General features: G+C 42.2%; 3 protein-coding genes across 5 annotated transcripts; all 3 read left to right on the top strand.

The window, feature by feature from the left end:
* Positions 1-233: 233 nt before the first annotated feature.
* LOC139632074 (extracellular calcium-sensing receptor-like) lies at positions 234-4,800 on the top strand. Of its 3 annotated transcripts, XM_071496817.1 has the most exons (7): positions 234-648; positions 734-1,022; positions 1,347-1,849; positions 1,889-2,144; positions 2,237-2,464; positions 3,267-3,390; positions 3,554-4,800. In XM_071496817.1, the coding sequence occupies exons 1-7, from the start codon at positions 428-430 to the stop codon at positions 4,462-4,464; spliced, it is 2,532 nt and encodes an 843-aa protein (XP_071352918.1). In that variant the 5' UTR covers positions 234-427; the 3' UTR covers positions 4,465-4,800. The 3 variants fall into 3 exon arrangements, with proteins under 3 accessions (XP_071352918.1, XP_071352917.1, XP_071352916.1); XM_071496816.1 differs by having other exon boundaries at positions 746-1,022; positions 1,347-2,144; XM_071496815.1 differs by having other exon boundaries at positions 1,347-2,144.
* A 192-nt stretch (positions 4,801-4,992) lies between these two features.
* Positions 4,993-8,978, top strand: LOC139632078 (extracellular calcium-sensing receptor-like). Its single transcript, XM_071496820.1, has 5 exons — positions 4,993-5,522; positions 5,667-5,952; positions 6,145-6,969; positions 7,061-7,291; positions 7,491-8,978. The coding sequence occupies exons 1-5, from the start codon at positions 5,317-5,319 to the stop codon at positions 8,658-8,660; spliced, it is 2,718 nt and encodes a 905-aa protein (XP_071352921.1). The 5' UTR covers positions 4,993-5,316; the 3' UTR covers positions 8,661-8,978.
* Positions 8,979-12,304: 3,326 nt separating this feature from the next.
* LOC139632427 (extracellular calcium-sensing receptor-like) lies at positions 12,305-15,667 on the top strand. Its single transcript, XM_071497346.1, has 5 exons — positions 12,305-12,499; positions 12,600-13,394; positions 13,564-13,791; positions 13,876-13,999; positions 14,514-15,667. Exons 1-5 carry the CDS (start codon positions 12,305-12,307, stop codon positions 15,425-15,427), a joined length of 2,256 nt encoding a protein of 751 aa, XP_071353447.1. The 3' UTR covers positions 15,428-15,667.
* The last annotated feature ends 4,053 nt before the right edge of the window (positions 15,668-19,720 follow it).

Raw genomic sequence — 19,720 nt, 5'->3', positions numbered from 1 at the left:
TGTAACTATAAACTTAGATATTTTTTTCTTTTAAGTATAAAAATGTTGCAAATTTTGGTTCACACGTTTGTGAGAGGAATAACAATAATTTTATGTAATGTTTCCAGAGCATTTCTTTTTTCTATTTTCCCTAGATTTGGTACAACTAATTTGCCGCAAAAAAAAATGACCATCTTCTATACCTCATCACATCTCTCTTGAAGTTAATTTACAGCTTAGAGGTACATAATGGCCTTAAAAACAGAATATACCATGTCAGATGAAGAGCAGCAAAGTGGTCTGACATCATCACACTGTTATTTGATAGGAGGACCTCAATCATTTCTTAAGAGGTATAAAGCTCTGCCCAGGAGCTACATATTTTGGTCAATGTTAGAAGAAGTCATCACAGTGTTTGTGTGTGCAAGTGTGTCCCACTTTGTACCAGATGAGTGACTGTGTCTATGTAATGTTATTGCTTGTGCTTTTTATTGGAGCCTTTGGAGCAGAGGAGGACACTGTGCTCTGTGAGATGCTGGGAAGCCCGGAGTTTCCTCTGTTATCTAAGGAAGGAGATTTTACTATTGGAGGAGCATTCTCCATCCACAGTCAAATCTCAAAGCCTCCTCTCTCATTCACAGATACTCCAGAGCCTCTCGTATGCTCCAGGTACTGTTTATTGTCTTCTTGCTGTCTTTTTCATTTGCTGGTTTTCCAAACAGAAGAAAAGTCTGAAAACTGTTACTCTTTTCAGGATAAATTTCAGAGAATTTCGTTTTGCCCAAACAATGATTTTTGCCATTGAGGAGATCAACAATAGCAGCTCTCTGCTGCCTAATATCTCACTGGGTTATAAAGTATTTGACAGCTGTGGTTCAACTCTGCCTGCAACGCGTGTAGTGATGGGTCTAATGAATGGAGAGGAAAGGACTTTGGGAAAAACTTGCTCCAGCCAGTCATCTGTTCATGCCATCATTGGAGCCTCTGAGTCCTCCTCGACGATTGTGATGCTACAGATTTCAGGGATTTTCAAAGTACCAGTGGTATATATTTATAATCTCAATGTTGCTTTTTTATTCATTTTGCTATTCTCTTTTTTTCCAAAAGACTTGATCCCACTTTACTGTATTTGGACACTCCAGAGGTGATAATCAGGTTATTGGATAGTAATCTTCAGCAAAAACTGAATTCTGTGAATTTTGGCAAAATTGTGGCTATGCTATAGTTTGGATTTCACACATGCAGCACAATGTGTCAAAACTCAGATAAGCCAAACTACATTTTGTCAATGTTTTGTCTTTTAATTCAGTCTGACCACTCAAATGCTTTTTATGTATCTTTGTCTCCCTCCTTGTCTTTTCTATTAGATCAGCCACTTTGCCACATGCGCTTGTCTGAGTAATAGAAAAGAGTACCCCTCCTTCTTCAGAACCATCCCCAGTGACTACTACCAGAGCAGAGCGCTGGCAAAACTGGTAAAGCATCTTGGCTGGACGTGGGTTGGGGCAGTTAGAAGTGACAATGACTATGGTAACAATGGCATGGCAACATTTATTACGGCTGCAAATCAGGAAGGAGTTTGTATCGAGTACTCAGAGGCCATATCAAGAACTGACCCCAGTGAGCAGGTTGCCAGGGTGGTCAGAGTGATCCGCAGTGGCACTGCAAGGGTTTTAGTTGCCTTCCTCGCCCAGGGTGAGATGAACATTCTGCTTGAGGAAGCTGTGAAGCAGAACATGACTGGGTTGCAGTGGGTGGGCAGTGAATCCTGGATTACAGCCGGACATTTGGCCAGTAAGAGGTACTCTGCCATCCTGGCAGGGTCTCTGGGCTTCACCATTAGAAAGACAAAGATCACAGGCCTGCGAGAGTTTCTTTTACAGGTTAACCCACGTCAGGACCCTCAGAGTAATGTGCTGAAAGAGTTTTGGGAAGCAACCTTTGGCTGTAGTTTTCAATTCAGTATGCATGGACAGACCCAGTGCTCTGGCTCTGAGAGACTAGAGGACATAAACAATCCTTTCACAGATGTGTCAGAGCTAAGGATCTCTAACAATGTCTATAAGGCTGTGTATGCTGTGGCTCATGCCATGCATAACATGTTAAAATGTGGTGAAGAGGTGAACAAATCATGCATATGGAAAGATCATTTAGAGCCAAATCAGGTAAGAGGTTGCCTTCATGAGTTAGGTAAAGGATTTAAATAATATACAGTTCTCTGTACTTTAAGTTATTCACCACAATTCTCTATTGGTAGGTTGTGGAACATCTCCAGGGTGTGAATTTCACTCTTCAGTCAGGAGAAAGAGTGTATTTTGATGGAAATGGAGACCCTGCAGCGACATATGAGCTGGTGAATTGGCAGAAAAACCAAGCAGGAGACACTGTGTTTGTGGCTGTGGGGAGCTATGATGCTTCACTACCAAACGGAAAGCAGTTTACCATGAATGGAATAAACATAATATGGGCTGATGGATCCTCTAAGGTATCAAAGGTCTAAGTATGGAATACTCCTTATGGAGGAGGATAAGTGTGTGGGAACAGTGATATGATATCAACTTTAGCTGACAATACTCACATGAAAATGAATAATAATAATAATAATAATATTAATAATAATAATAACAATAGAATAGAATAGAATAGAATAGAGTAGAATAGAGTAGAATAGAATAGAATAGAATAGAATAGAATAGAATAGAATAGAATAGAATAGAAAATAATGCATCTTTAATGTCCACCAGAGTGAAAAATTGTCTTTGGCTCACCAACACACAAGACAAACCACTGGAAATACAGACAGCTCCATACAAATGCACATTTCAAAAAACACAATAAGGATATAATAAAAACAAGTTAGTTAAAAATGTATAAGTTAAAGTAGATAAATAAATAGCAGTTTAATAATAATACTAATGATAAAAGCTCTTTTAGCTTTACTGTCACTTTACTGTACATTTTTTGAGTATGAACTATTCCCTGGGCCAGGTCCATTCAGTAATGTTTAGGAAATCACATGCTGAGATTAGATAAATCTTTAAAATCAAAATTAAAGAGAGGTTTAATCATCATTCCCCATCATTGATGATATTTTGAACCACTGAGTGTGGAGTCACAAATTAGTTTTTATTCATGGCATACTACAAATACGTTCTTATTTGATTTGTATTTATTTACTTGCAGTTTTAGGTTTGTTTTATATATTACCTAATGATGAATAAATTAAATGTAGTATTTTGACTACAGAAGGAACAAACTGAGAGTGTTGAGCTGTGGTGTTGTTGCAGAGGCCTCAGTCTGTCTGCAGTGAGAGTTGTCTGCCAGGTTTCCGGCAGGCTGTAATTAAAGGCAAACCCATCTGCTGTTTCTTCTGCATCGCCTGTGCTGCTGGAGAGATCAGCAACTCCAACAGTGCGTAAACGCCTTCCTAATTGTCATTTATTATGTCACATTTGTTCATAACTACCCACCTACATGTCATTAAATATAACCAGTGCTTATTTTAATATGACTGCTATCATAACTTACAGCTTACAGCATGAAGACATTTCAGTGCTTCATGTTTTTCTTTCAGATTCTGGAGAGTGTTCACGGTGTCCACTGGAGTACTGGTCAAATGAAGATCACAGCCAGTGTGTTCCAAAGGTGATCGAGTTCCTGTCTTATGGAGAAACCATGGGGGCCCTTCTCACTACTCTCTCATTATTTGGAGCAAGTTTAACACTAGTGGTGTCATGTGTTTTCTTTCGGTTTCGTCACACACCTCTTGTCAAAGCCAGTAACTCTGAGCTGAGCTTCCTGCTGCTCTTCTCCTTGACCCTGTGTTTCCTGTGCTCTCTGACCTTCATAGGCCGCCCCACCGAGTGGTCCTGCATGCTGCGACACACAGCATTTGGCATCACCTTTGCCCTATGCATGTCTTGTATCTTGGCTAAAACCATGGCAGTGGTGATCGCCTTTAAGGCTAAAAAGCCAGCAAACACAGTTCCTCAGTGTTCTGCCCCACTTCAGAGAACAAGTGTTCTCAGCTGTACTTTACTGCAGGTTTTAGTCTGTGTGCTGTGGTTAACTCTTGCCCCGCCATTGCCCTACAAAAACACAGCTCATGCCACTGAAAGGATTATTCTAGAGTGTGATTTAGGTTCACCTATAGGGTTCTGGGCTGTGTTGGGGTATATAGGACTCCTGGCTGTGCTATGCTTGATCCTTGCTTTTCTGGCTCGAAAGCTGCCTGATAATTTTAATGAAGCCAAATTCATCACCTTCAGCATGTTGATATTCTGTGCAGTCTGGGTCACTTTTATCCCAGCTTATGTCAGCTCTCCTGGGAAGTTCACTGTGGCTGTGGAGATATTTGCTATTCTGGCTTCTAGCTTTGGGTTGCTTTTCTGTATATATGCTCCAAAATGTTACATTTTAATAATGAAACCGGAGCGGAATACTAAAAAGCATATGATGGGGAGAAACCAGTCAAAATCACTCTAAATGAGTATGCAGATTAGTAACACTGAAAAGGCGCAATAAGTGTCCTAAGTTTTTTCTGCCCCCTATGAACAGTATGCAGATAACTTTCTTATTCACATGTAGTTCTTTGCTAAATGGAAACAATATGACCCCAGGAAATGGACATATGTGCACTTTTCTCTTTGTTTTTCAAGATCATTAAAAGCCATAAACATTTTCTGTGCATTGCCATCCCTGAATCTGAATTCTAAATTGAAAGTTCTCAGGTGCACTGAATTATATGTCTGAAGAATTGAAAGTAAAAATAAAATATTGCATTAGATTTATAATACAGTACCTTTGAAAGGGAAACACAGATGCATGAACTGATTATCTGTCTGATTGGGATATGGTTTAATTTGTGTTCAGAATGCTTTTGCTGTGATATGTTTGATGTGAAAAAAAAGGTTCAGCTCCTTTTAAATGTAAATCTTTAGATTTTAGAATCCTTTTTCAGTGTCCAAAAATGTTGTTTTCCTTATATTGTATGATTTAGCTTGAAATTAAAAGTCACATTTTAAATAAAATATACAATACACAACAACAGCTCAGACATCCCCAAAGGCATGGTTCGGTTTCTGAAATTATTATTGTAAGGAATTAGGTGTGTGAAAAACAAAGATGATGAGCAAATGTGGTTGGCCATCTAATAGGCCCATCTATGTGTCAGTCACACCACAAGTGTTGTCATTGGTGAAGAGAAACACAATATTCACATATGCTGCACCCAAGCCCCCAAGGCTTTATGATAGTTAAAAGAAAAACCCTATAAAATGCTCAGAGTTGGATGGTTTTACTATGGGCCATGGGCGGTAAATACTGAGGTGAACAATTATGCTGCTGATATCAGATCTGCTGCTTATTTCCCTTCTGGCTGTCAGAGGAGGAATGCCTGTGTGTCAAACATATGGCACAAAAGAACTGTCTCAGTTTTCTAAGGCGGGAGACATCAACATTGGAGGCATTTTCTCCTTTCATCAGAACCCAGTCAGTGTCAATCCAGCTCTACAAGACAACCCAGGAACAATCCAGTGTGAAGGGTAAGAAAGGGATGAAAAAAATGATGTCATTTTAATTGTATGTCATGTTTTAAAGTGTAAATCCTTGTGTATGATTCTTATGTATGATTCACAGTTTTTACTTTTCATAAATTCTACAATTCGCTCCCTCTTCTTTTTTTTCAGACTGGACCCAGGAGAGCTTCAGTATGCGTACACTATGATGTTTGCCATAGAGGAGATCAACAACAGCTCAGAGCTGCTGCCAGGAATGACACTGGGCTACAGGATCTTTGACTCCTGCCCCAGTATCCCTCTGTCCATCAGGGCATCACTAAACCTGATGAATAGGTATGAGAGTGGGGAAGGCAGCTGTACCAAACTCTCCAGTGTGCATGCTGTCATAGGGGAAACCACATCCACCTCTACAATAGGTATTGCTCGCACCATGGGACCCTTCCATATACCTGTGGTGAGTGCTGGGGACATGCACACTTGTTACACATGTCAAGCAAATATGTGGTGTTGAATGAGAAGTATTATAATACGTGAAAATGCTTTATTATATGTATGTTTCATATCAGGTATTGAAGACATCCATGCTTAAGTGGATTGTAGGAACATGATGAAAATTTGCTATTTCTCTCTGTTACTTGTGTTTCAGATCAGTCATTCAGCTACTTGTGCATGTCTTGGTAACAGAAGAGACTATCCTTCTTTCTTCAGAACTATACCTAGTGATGTTTATCAGAGCAAAGCATTGGCAAAGCTGGTGAAACACTTTGGCTGGACCTGGGTAGGAGCTATTAGAACTAACAGTGACTATGGGAATGGTGGCATGGCTACTTTCTTGGAAGCAGCTGAAAAGGAAGGTGTATGTGTTGAGTACTCAGTGGCTATTTATAGGACTGACCCCAGGAAGTGGTTCTTAGAGGTGGTGGACATTATAAAGAAATCCACTTCTAAGGTAATAGTGGCTTTTGCTGATGGCACAGACCTTGACATCCTTATCAAAGAGCTCCACAGTCAAAATGTTACAGGCCTGCAGTGGGTGGGCAGTGAGGGCTGGATCACTTACCGCTATATTGCCTCTCCAGTAAACTACGCTGTGGTCCAGGGGGCAGTGGGCTTTGCAGCACTCAATGCTCACATCCCTGGACTGCAGGAGTTCCTGGCTAACAGCAGACCCTCAATGACACCAGGTGACCAGGGACTGGTGGAGTTGTGGGAGACCGTGTTCAGGTGCACCCTGACTCCCCAAGCACAGACTCACACTCAGGGTTCAGGCGCAGCCTGCACTGGGAATGAGTCTCTGTGGGACACAAACACACGCTTCACAGATGTTTCAGATGCCAGTTTGCTGAATAATGTTTACAAGGCCACATATGCTGTAGGTCATGCACTGCACATGCTATTTACTTGCAAAGATGGACAGGGGCCTTTTGAGAACAACACTTGTGCTGATAGGGAAAATATTCAGCCATGGCAGGTAAATATAGCATGCAATGTTCCAACATAAAAACCACTGTGCATGTTAATAATGATGTAGAGAAATAAACAACATCACTGTTTCTCTGCAGGTGCTGCATTATCTGACCCAGGTCAATTTCACCACGAAGATTGGAGAAAATGTGTTCTTTGATGAGTTTGGTGACCCTGTGGCACGTTATGCACTAGTAAACTGGCAGATGGATGACACAGGTTACATCCTCTTTGAGACCATTGGTTACTATGATGCCTCCCGGCCTGAGGGCCAGCAATTTGAGATGAAAGCAGATGTGAAAGCCATATGGGCAGGCAAGAATCCTGATGTAAGTTAATGTTATGATGAGCTTTTTAAAATTTTATTTTGGACTTAACATTCTTCCTTTCTATCATGAATGACTAAGTCATTATTTCAAAAAGTAATTCATGGTTGCTCTGTTCAGTACCATATCTACGTGATAATAATGAGTCTAGAAGTTTTATAAAGTTATAAATGCTTTTTTTAACGCTGTCACTGTGATGCAGGTGCCAAGGTCCATTTGCAGTGAGAGCTGTTTGCCAGGGACCCGTCGGGCTTTTGTTAAGGGCAAACCTATCTGCTGTTTTGATTGCATCACCTGTGCTGATGGGGAGTTCAGCAACAGCACAAGTGAGACATCAGGACTCCTAGATGTTACTCTAGCACTCATCGTGTTTCTGTTGGGCAAAATCACTGCCAGCACTTTACTGGTGTATCTGAAGATGTGTGTGCTTTACAGCCTAAAAATATTTATGCTTTCAGATGCAGTGAAATGTGACAAATGTCCTCCTGAGTACAAGTCCAATGAAGACAGGAACAGCTGTGACTTGAAAGCCATTGAGTTTCTCACCTTCAGGGAACTGATGGGTATACTGTTGGTCACCTTTTCCATCTTTGGTGCCTGCCTGGCAATGACTATAGCTCTGATATTTTTCCACTACAGACAGACCCCTATTGTCAGGGCCAACAACTCTGAGCTGAGCTTCCTGCTGCTCTTCTCCTTGACCCTGTGTTTCCTGTGCTCTCTGACCTTCATTGGCCGGCCCTCTGAGTGGTCCTGCATGCTGCGACACACTGCATTTGGCATCACCTTTGTCCTCTGTATCTCTTGTGTTCTGGGGAAAACGATTGTGGTGTTAATGGCCTTCAGAGCTACACTTCCAGGCAGTAATGTGATGAAGTGGTTTGGGCCTGTACAGCAGAGACTCAGTGTTCTGACTTTCACTCTCATACAGGTTGTGATTTGCATACTTTGGCTGACAATCAACCCTCCTTTTCCCTTCAAAAATATGAACCACTATAAAGAGAAGATTATACTTGAGTGTGCTTTAGGCTCAGCTGTAGGCTTCTGGGCTGTGTTAGGATACATAGGGCTCTTAGCAATGTTATGTTTTTTTCTTGCTTTTTTGGCTCGAAAGCTGCCTGATAATTTCAATGAAGCTAAATTCATCACCTTCAGCATGTTGATATTCTGTGCTGTCTGGATCACCTTTATCCCGGCTTATGTCAGCTCTCCTGGGAAGTTCACTGTGGCTGTGGAGATATTTGCTATTTTAGCTTCAAGTTATGGAATGCTGTTTTGTATTTTTTTGCCCAAGTGCTACATAATTTTATTAAAACCTGAGAACAATACAAAGAAACATTTGATGGGTAAAGTGACATCGAGAGCCCTTTGAGTTTCTTGTTAAAACAACAATAATACATTTAATGTTATAATTTTTCTATGTCTCTATATAGTTTATACACTGATACTTAAAATATAGCAACTGCTGAGGAAACATGATTTTTCAGGTCTGCAACTACACTAAATTATTTATGTAATAAAAGGGCTGATTCTATAGCTTTGCATGTAAATATTCTTACAGTGTCTGCATATCAACAACCCAGATGACTTAAACATTACTCTCATAAATACTGCATGGCACAAAAAGCAAACAAGACCTGAAATGTGGCAGCTGAGTTTTCTGTGTAAGTGGCTTGGATATATTTTTTCTTTTTTGGGTGAGGGAAAAATTTTAATGAATAACTGTTTGAATTTATTAATATGTATTAATAAAAGTCAAATAAAATTAAAATGTTATGTAAAAGGTGCATTCTTTTGTGTTGCTTTTTTTTAACAGCCATGAAAAAATGTTTATTAACCCTTTACTACAGAATCAGTGACTATGCACTTCAGTAAATCATATAAAGACAGGAAAAGGCAGTTATTTCAGAATGTGACAGTCATTGTAAGTGATGTATCAGGAAAGCAGGAAAGACTGTGCTACACACAGTCTTGAATTATATGCTATCCACAGTATAAATCATAAATTAATTCATTCAAACCTTTCTCCTGTGAATATTCTATGAGAGACTGGTCATAGATTATTGTGTTTTTCCTAAATCCTTACAGGCCTACATGTGCTATCTTGGTTTAACTTATACACACATTGACATGGCAGAGAATATATTTTTCATACACTGTATGTTACAATCACATCTGTTGTTTGGGAAAACCTCTTGACCTACATATTAAATGGGTCAAAATGTATTTAAGTAACAAGCCCATGAGATGCAACTGGATACACTACCATAGCAATGCAAGCAAGGGCGTGAGCTTTCATTGCACTACATGCTATATATAAATAACCAAGGCTGATTGGATAGGCTTACTCTTACATTAAATACATTGTGCATAAAATAGATATAGTGCGCTGAGAAGACTCTCTAAGGAGAGACAAGGAGCACCTCTACTTTGTGGACAGCTATAGTCCTATCGGTTGAAAAAAAAAGTAAGCACAGAAGTGTCCTGTTAGGGCACAACATATTTGGAGAGGAGGGCCAACCATAAAATGTCAGATGACAAAATTAGCAACTAGCTGGTGAACACATTCAAGTATTGCAGCTAAAGTAGCTAAAGAGGAGATGGTGGAGTCAAAAATAGAGATACAAGAGACTTAATACTGGACATGTCTGCTTGATGTGTACATAAAAGCCATATCAACTTAAGAAGGTGATAATGTTATGCTTACAGCTTGTTGCATTGCATCCAAGTGGCCAAAAAAAATCAATTGATGCAGGTTCAACAAGTCTGTATATCTCTACTGAACCACTTACTGTATTGTTGATTCATTTTCTTTAAGCCTGTCTAAGCTTTTCATTTTTGATTTTTTGATCTTTTTGGCTGTGTCACTGTAAATGGCACAAATTTTTCCAAGGGTGTGTATTTTTGGGGAATTTTGGAATTTAAACCTCAGCTTCTGTATTATGTCAATAATACACTTTATCACAAAATGGCACTCAGGACCTTAAGGAAGGACAAGGTCCCCACTGAAGCCCATTAAGACTGCAATTTTTGATCTGACTGCTATTACCACATAAAACAACACAATCTATTTTATTATGTTTTCATTCTTAAGTCCTGACTCCAAAATTTAAGTTTTTACTATTTTCCATGAGATTTCAGTTTATGTCCCTGTTTATCCAGAGTCAACTAATAATCATTTGTGTGAAATTTTGTCATAATTGCTGAGTGAAGTCTTGAGTAATGGCTAAAAAGTGTTTTGTGAGGTCACACAAGGTGTTACCGAGATATTATGTTCACAAGACCAAAATCATGTTTTGTGAGGTCACCGTGACCTTGACCTTTTACCATCAAAGTCTAATCAGTTCATCCTTGAGTCCAAGTGGACATTTGTGCCAAAATTGAAGATGTTCCGTCAAGGAGTTACTGAGATATCATGTCCACGAGAATGAGATGGATGGACAACCCGAAAACAACCCAAAATGCCTCCAGCCCTGGACCGTGAGGTGGAATGTCGCTGTGCCAGGTTGTATGCTTCCATGCCTGGTTTCAGGTGACATCCCTGTTTATCCATGGGCATATAAAGTTATAACCATTTTCGGTAAATTTTGTCATAATTGCTGTGTGAAGTTTTGAGTAATGGTCAAAAATTGTGAGGTCACACTGACATTGACCGTTGACCACCAAAATCTAATCATTTCCTTCTTGAGTCTAAGTGAATGTTTGCAGCAAATTTGAAGAAATTCCCTCAAGGCATTACAGATATATTACATTCACAAGGCCAAAACCACATTTTGTGAGGTTACTTTGACCTCGACCTTTGACCACCAAAGTCTAATCAGTTCAGCCTTGAGTCCAAGTAGCCAGTTGTGCCAAGTTTGAAGGGATTCCCTCGAGGAGTTCTTGAGATATTGCTTTCACAAGGCCCGAATCATGTTTTCTGAGGTCACCATGACCTTGACCTTTGACCACCAAAATCTAATGAATTTGCACATATTTAGTAGTTATGATCAGAACTAATGTTGAGTGAGAGTGGAAAATAATATTAATATACAATACAATATATTCTTCTTACAATGTTTTTTGAGTGGATATTTTTGTCCTCTAAGGACCACAGTGTACGTTTTTTTAAAGGGTTAGTCTTCATCCATTTTTTAATGTTTAAACTGCCAGTATAAATTCAATTGAAAATCACATCTTTATAATAAACAAAAATATGAAGAGGAAGGAAAATGTACAGCACATTTTAATATTCTGATCTGACAGCCCACACACCAAAGATATTTAAAATAAACTATGGCCACAAACTTTTTCTGTTTGGGCACCTCCCTCGTTTTGCTGCAACATCAGGGCCCACAGAGACAAAATACGTTTTTTTTTTTTTATTTTTTTTTTTAAAGCTGCTCCAAAATGTATAAATACCAGTGCAAGCTTCTGATTTACATTAAGGTACATGTGAAGCCACCCAGTGGTGTAGTTCTCTCAGACAGAATGACATCCACACAGAGATGGCCGGAACAAGGATGGGCTCTTTTACAGCTGTTGTTGGTAGCATCTTTCTCTCAAGCTGAGAAGCCAGTGTGTAGGCAGAGAGGTGATCCTGAGAACCCTCAGCTATCTATGGCTGGGGACATTATGTTGGGGGGAATATTTTCTTTCCACAGCAGCTGGAAAGACAGACAGGATACCTACATGCACAAACCACTGCCACTTGAATGCAGCAGGTAAACTGTATTGTGTAAATCTCTTTAGATTCAAAATATGCAAGAGGATAGAGATACAAAACATGTACATAACAAGTGATCAAACTGTGTATTAACATGAGAAATATGCTCTATTATGTACATTAATACCACCAAATGCTTTCAATTACTGTGCTATTGTTTCTATTTCAAGTGTTTCAACAAGTAATGTTTATAACTGTTTGTATTTAGTTTGAATTTCAGAGGGTTCCAGTTTGCCCAGGCTATGATTTTTGCCATTGAGGAAATTAATAACAGCACAGACCTACTGCCTGGCATTGCTTTGGGCTATACAATGTATGATGCTTGTGGCTCCATTGCCAGAAGTGTCAGGGTTGCACTGGCCTTGGCCAATGGTAATGAAATTGAATCTGCAACCTCTGATTCACCATGTACCAGACCTGCACAAGTGCAGGCCATTATGGGAGAAACCTCTTCCTCTCCCTGCATGGCTATAGCTACTGTTATTGGAACTTTTTATATCCCAATTGTGAGTAGATTTGGTAAATATTTTGTAATTGTAATACTCAGAGGAAATATGGTTGTGTGAATATTTTATATTTTACATAATGATCTCTTTTTTCATTTAGATCAGCCACTTTGCCACCTGTGCTTGTCTCAGTGACAAAACCAAGTACCCATCCTTCCTCAGAACAATACCCAGTGACTACTACCAGAGCAGAGCCCTGGCCCAGTTGGTCAAGCACTTTGGTTGGACTTGGGTTGGAGCTATTAGAACCAATGATGATTATGGTAATAATGGCATGGCCACATTCACAGAAAGTGCACAGCAGCTGGGCATCTGTCTGGAGTACTCAGTGCCTTTCTTTAGAACAGATCCACCAGACAAAATACAAAAGATAATTGACATTATCAAGATGTCCACCTCCAAGGTGATTGTTGCTTTTGTCTCCCACATGGATATGGATGTGCTAATACATTGGTTGTCCAACTACAACTTGACTGGGTACCAGTGGGTAGGCAGTGAGGGCTGGATCTTTGATTCCCAAACTGCAGAAATGGATAAGCATCACATTCTGGATGGTGCAATAGGCCTGTCCATTCCCCAAGCACATGTCAGTGGCATGAGAGAGTTCATACTCAATGTGAGGCCACTCAATTCATCTAGTAATGAAATATTTACAGAGTTCTGGGAGACATTATTTAGCTGTAAGTTCAAGCAGTCAAAGTCATCAGCAGAGAATCAGAGAGAGTGTACTGGACATGAGGATCTGACTGGAGTGCATAACAGCTTCACTGATATGTCACTCATGCCTATATTTAACAATGTCTACAAAGGAGTGTACGCTGTGGCCCACGCACTTCATAGTATTCTTGGCTGTAATGAAACATGTAACCCCAAGGTGCAGCTAGATCCATTCACGGTGAGTTCAACACTAAATACTTGAATTCTAGTTTTGACATTAGGTCACAAGAAAAGCAGTTCCAATGTTTTTAAAAATGAGTGTTACAGTCTGTCTATCATGCTGTTGAGCCAACAGGCCTACAGAACATCTGTCAGATAATTAATCAAATGAATATGCATATTCTTAGATTTTACAGCGTATAAAAAACATTCAATTCAAAACAAAGGAGGGAGATGAGGTTTACTTCAATCAGGATGGAGACCCAGCAGCAAAGTATGAAATTATAAACTGGCAGCCAACGGAAAAAGGCATTGTTGACTTTGTCACAGTTGGTCTTCATGATGCATCTTTACCTGCAGACAAACAGCTGAATCTGCAAAATAAGTCTTTAATTTGGGCACAGAACTCAAAACAGGTTAGTTAACAAATCATCACTATAATTATTCATTACAATATCATTGTTAATGTGTGAATGTCAAAAGAGTTTTTGTTCATGCAGGTGCCTGTGTCAGTTTGCAGTGAGAAATGTCCCGCAGGAACTCGCAAGGTTCTCCAGAAAGGAAAGCCTGTCTGCTGCTATGACTGTATAAGATGTGCAGAGGGAGAAATAAGCAACATTACAGGTCTAGTAATGTTCAATACATGGCTTTGAAATTGAATGTGCCAGAAAACCAAATTGTCTTCATCACACTCCAAATATTTGTGTTTTCTAATTTCAAAAGCAGGAAACCTTCCCCAGTGGAACATATGATCAGTGTTTGGTATTTTTTATCAAAAACATATCAAGTACATCCAACATATCAAAAATACATAACAAATACAGATATATCCAGATGTATGGAGGGTGAAACGAATTGTGTTTGTGGTACTAAGAGCATTAAAATTCTACATTGAAAAACTTTACAACGAAATAATGTATATCAAATAACCTACCAATTTAACAAAGTTTAGATCTTATGCTTATGAGTGAGTCATTAATGATAATAGCATAGAGCTTTTATACAGTTATCTATCTGTCATCTGTTAGTCATGAAGTGTAAGTGTAATATTTGTAGAGCAGATGCAAAAAAAGAAACAACAAGAAAAGAAACAAACATACTCAGCAAGTCTGAAATTTGCTTTAATATTACTTTTCAGATTCTATCACCTGTGTACGGTGCCACCCAGAGTTCTGGTCAAATGAGAGAAGAGATGCCTGTGTGAAGAAGGAGGCAGAGTTTCTAACATTTGAAGAAATTATGGGAGCTTTGCTCACTGCTGCGTCCCTGTTTGGAACATGTACAACTGCTGTTGTTGCACTCATTTTTTTCAGATACAGGAAAACTCCTATTGTCAGGGCCAACAACTCTGAGCTGAGCTTCCTGCTGCTCTTCTCCTTGACCCTGTGTTTCCTGTGCTCTCTGACCTTCATCGGCCGGCCTTCTGAGTGGTCCTGCATGCTGCGACACACTGCATTCGGCATCACCTTTGTCCTCTGTATCTCTTGTGTTCTGGGGAAAACTATAGTGGTGTTAATGGCCTTCAGAGCTACACTTCCAGGCAGTAATGTGATGAAGTGGTTTGGACCTGCACAGCAGAGACTCAGTGTTCTGGCTTTCACTCTCATACAGGTTGTTATATGTATTTTGTGGTTAACAATATCTCCTCCTTTTCCATTGAAGAATTTTGAGGAATTCAAGGATAAAATTATCTTAGAGTGCGCTCTGGGTTCAGCTATAGGCTTTTGGGCTGTACTTGGGTATATAGGACTTTTGGCCATGTTGTGTTTTTTTCTTGCTTTTCTGGCTCGGAAACTGCCCGACAACTTTAATGAAGCCAAGTTTATCACCTTCAGCATGTTGATATTTTGTGCAGTCTGGATCACTTTTATTCCAGCATATGTCAGCTCTCCTGGGAAGTTCAGTGTTGCTGTAGAAATATTTGCTATTCTGGCCTCCAGTTTTGGACTGCTCATTTGTATTTTTATTCCAAAATGTTATATTATCTTACTGAAACCAGAGAAAAATACAAAAAAGAATATGATGGGGAAGATGGCACCAAAATCATTCTGAAAAGTTAAAATAATATGGTGTAAAAGTCATTCTGCTGGCATTATATTTTTTACATTCTAATTTGTTAACCGCACTATTAAGTAGACACATTTATTTCAATAAAGACTTGTATTGTACCTCTGTTATATTTTCAGCTATCATTTAATTTAGTAATTTAATTTCAGCATATGTACATTAAACACACTATTACTACACAATCATATCAACCAATACATATCACGAATAAATGCACAAACCTTATTCCTGATTTAAAATGTGGCAAAACAAAAATATGGCAACAACCCATGTAACTATGATGATGTCATTTTCAACACACATGAGCAAACAAAGGGATACCAAACAAAGAAACAGCTGCACCTCATCAATTGACCACAGTGTGGTTTGCAGGTTTCTATACTAAAAGTATCGTACAATAATTAACCTGTATTAAGCATTTGCTCTGTCATTCATCCATTTTGGAACTAGTGTCCATGGTTAGTGTCCTAGCATCAGCTGAGCCGTAGATGGGTATCTTAAGAGTGTATCAGTTACAATCAGCCATTTGCTCAGAACAGATTCAGCCTTTGCACTGTATCTTGTCATGCATAACAACATTGATCTGCTTGCTGCTGATGAGAGGGACTAATGGCTTGTGATCTGTTTGACCAGTGAAGGTGTTGTCACACCGCGGTGAGGTCATGTTGGTTTTTGTCCTGTCTCCATGTCTTGTCTTGTCATTTCCTGTTTTATTTTGAAAGAGTAATCCTCCTCTCGTTTCAGGTCACTTGCCCTCCCTTGTGTGTCTTGGTTTGATTGTTTGATTGTTTCCACCTGTCCCCTATTACCATGTGTTTAAGAGTCTGCGTCTCCCCTTGTCTGGTGCCAGTGTGTCGTTTATGTCGACATTCATTCACGACGATCTAGCCTTCCACAGCGCCGAACCCAATCGGTATCTTGTTCCTTTTGGTTTTATTTCTAGTTCCTTGATTTTGTCCCTCCAGTTTTTTCAGGAGCGTTTTTTGTTTGCTGAGCCTGATTTAAAAATAAAGACCTTTTTTGGAAACCATCCTGCACCTGCGTCCAGAGTCCTTGCCCGGTTGTGACAGTACACACTGGCCAGAATGGACGCAGCAGGATCCGAGCAACTAACTGCGGCTCTTCGGGCACAGGGAGCTCGCCTCGCCCGTCAGGATGAGCAGGTGGCTGCTCTGGGCCAGGGAGTCAGTGGCCTCGCCCATAGCCATGAGGACTTCAAGGCTGTCGTTTCTGCCCAGCTAGGGCAGCTCACCGAGCGGATGGAGCAGTTCCTCAGTCACCCTCAGAAGACGGAGACTGTGTCTGCTGCGCCCGAACCCCCGCCCGCTCCCACCATCGCCTACGCCGGAGCTGGTGCCTGGCTGGCAGCTCCTGAGCGATTCTCAGGAGAACTAGGACAATGTAAGTCATTCCTTGTGGACTGTGAAATGCATTTTGAACTCTCCCCCAACGCATTTCCCACAGACCGAGCCAGGATTGCTTTTATGATTTCCCACCTGGCGGGAAGGGCGAGGGCGTGGGCCACGGCAGAGTGGGCAAGGGGGTCCCCGCTCTGCAGCTCCCTCCAGGACTTCAAGGAGACCTTCGACCCGGTCTCTACTGAACGGGAAAAGGCAAGAGAGCTGAGTGGGTTGAGGCAAGGGCAAGAGTCCGTATGTGACTACGCCATACGCTTCCGGACCTTGGCTGCGGAGAGTGGGTGGAACGCCATGGCCCTCTACGACGTCTTCCTGAAGGGGCTGGCTGCCCCCATTCAAGAGCGGCTGCTGCCCCTAGACCTGCCGCCGGACCTGGACTCCCTCATCGCTCTCGCGGTCCGAACTGATAACCGCCTTCGGGAATTTGAGGCTCTCCGGAGAGGGTGCCAGCGGTTGCCAGACCGCTCACAGCACATCCCCGCTGTTCCCTGGTCTGGTCCCGGCCGAACATCATCAGATCAGCGCTGGCAGTTTCCTCCTGCTGGAGATGAGGAGCCCATGCAGCTGGGCAGGGCCCGGCTCACTCAGGCGGAACGACAACGCCGCCTCAAGGAGGGGCGGTGCTTCTACTGTGGGGAGCCCGGACACCTTGTGGCCGCCTGCCCGGTTAAGGCAGATCGGGTGAGGCGCCAATCCACAGCTTCCGGGTCTGCTCCACGTAGTTTGACCTCTGTCAAGGTAACACACAACACCACAGTCCTTGAATTGGATGTTTTAATTGACTCTGGGGCTGATGAAAGTCTTATGGACTGGGAGTTAGCAAAGAGGTTGGGGCTGAAGACCAAGGCCCTCTCACAACCCATTAAGGCTAGGGCCTTGAATGGTACCGAACTGTTCACTGTTACAGACGTCACAGAACCGGTGGCCCTTACCTTAGACAATCACTCTGAACTGATAAATTTTTACCTGTATCACTCACCTGCACGCACACTGGTACTGGGACATCCATGGCTCGTCAGCCACAACCCCCACATTGACTGGCCTACGGGCAAGATCCTGGGTTGGGGGGAAGACTGTAAGGGGAAGTGCCTGAGGGACCAGACTCTTGGACAGGCTACCACAGTTATGAACAGTGTTTCTGTTCCTCCTGACATAGAGTCCCAGTACCCGGATCTGACCTCCGTACCTGCCTGCTACCACCATCTCAGGGAGGTTTTTAACAAGGTCAAGGCCACGTCACTTCCACCGCATCGTCCGTATGATTGCGCCATCGAGCTTATCCCCGGCTCCACCATTCCCAAGGGGCGTCTGTACTCAGTATCAGGGCCCGAACGTCAAGCCATGAAAGACTATATTGAGTCGTCACTGAAGGCAGGGCTCATCCGCCCGTCCTCATCACCTGCTGGAGCCGGTTTCTTTTTTGTGAGCAAAAAGGATGGGTCCTTAAGACAATGTATTGATTACAGCCCCCTCAATGACATTACAATAAATAATCGCTATCCACTCCCTTTAATGTCGTCTGTGTTTGATCAGCTTCAGCAGGCCACGATTTTTACTAAGCTTGATCTACGCAACGCTTACCACCTAGTTCGAATAAGGGAGGGGGACGAATGGAAGACTGGGTTTAATACTCCCAGCGGCCACTATGAATATCTGGTCATGCCTTTCGGCCTCACTAATGCCCCTGCTGTCTTTCAGGCCATGATCAACGATGTGCTCAGAGACTTTCTCGACCAGTTTGTCTACGTCTATTTGGATGACATATTAATCTACTCACCAGACCTTGACACTCATAAACAACATGTTAACCGAGTCCTTAAGCGTCTTCTTGACAATCACCTGTATGTCAAAGCTGAGAAGAGCGAGTTCCATGCCGATACCATCTCCTTCCTGGGCTTCATTGTAGCCCCTGGAAGGGTGCAGATGGATCCGGCTAAAGTGAGCGCTGTGGCCGAGTGGCCGATGCCGGATAGCCGCAAGAAGGTTCAGCAGTTCCTGGGGTTTGCTAACTTCTACAGGCGGTTTATCAGGGGCTTTAGCGCAATAGCTGCTCCTCTCCACTCTCTGACCTCTCCCCAGGTTCGATTCATCTGGACCCCGGAGGCGGAGGAGGCGTTCCAGGCCCTCAAGCGCCGCTTCACCTCTGCGCCCATTCTCACCTTGCCGGATCCACAGCGTCAATTCGTGGTGGAGGTTGATGCATCTAATGTAGGGATCGGGGCGATCCTGTCTCAGCGATCAGAGGTGGATGGCAAGATGCATCCCTGCGCCTTTCTGTCCCGGCGATTGAGTTCCGCGGAAAGGAACTATGACGTTGGCAACCGGGAACTGCTGGCGGTCAAGGTCGCCTTGGAGGAGTGGAGACACTGGCTGGAGGGGGCCCAGCATCCGTTCATTGTGTGGACCGATCACAAGAATCTTGAGTATATCAGACAGGCCAAGAGACAAAATTCACGCCAGGCCAGGTGGGCATTGTTTTTTAACCGTTTTTGCTTCACGTTGTCTTACAGGCCGGGGTCCCGGAATGTCAAACCAGACGCCCTGTCACGCGTCTACGACCCGGAGCCTGTTGCCAAGGAACCAGAACCCATCCTCCCACTTAACCGTGTGGTTGGAGTGGTTACTTGGCAGATAGAACAGGAGGTGAAGCAAGCGAATGGTGAGACGCCTCCGCCCAGTGGGTGCCCAGAACATCGTTTGTTTGTCCCTGTTGAATTGCGCCCACGGGTAATTCATTGGGCTCACACCTCGCTGCTCACCTGCCATCCGGGAGTCCGGAGAACCATGTTCGCCATCTCCCAACGGTTCTGGTGGCCTTCGATGGAGGCGGGGGTCCGGGAGTACATCGAGGCTTGTTCGG

The sequence above is a fragment of the Trachinotus anak genome, unplaced genomic scaffold (genome assembly GCF_046630095.1).
Source record: "Trachinotus anak isolate AG129_WGS33_773 ecotype Australia unplaced genomic scaffold, CSIRO_AGI_Tana_v1 ptg000014l, whole genome shotgun sequence".
NCBI lineage: Eukaryota > Metazoa > Chordata > Actinopteri > Carangiformes > Carangidae > Trachinotus > Trachinotus anak.
The sequence above is the reverse complement of the archived record's forward strand: the minus strand, read 5'-3'. Positions and strand labels throughout refer to the sequence as shown.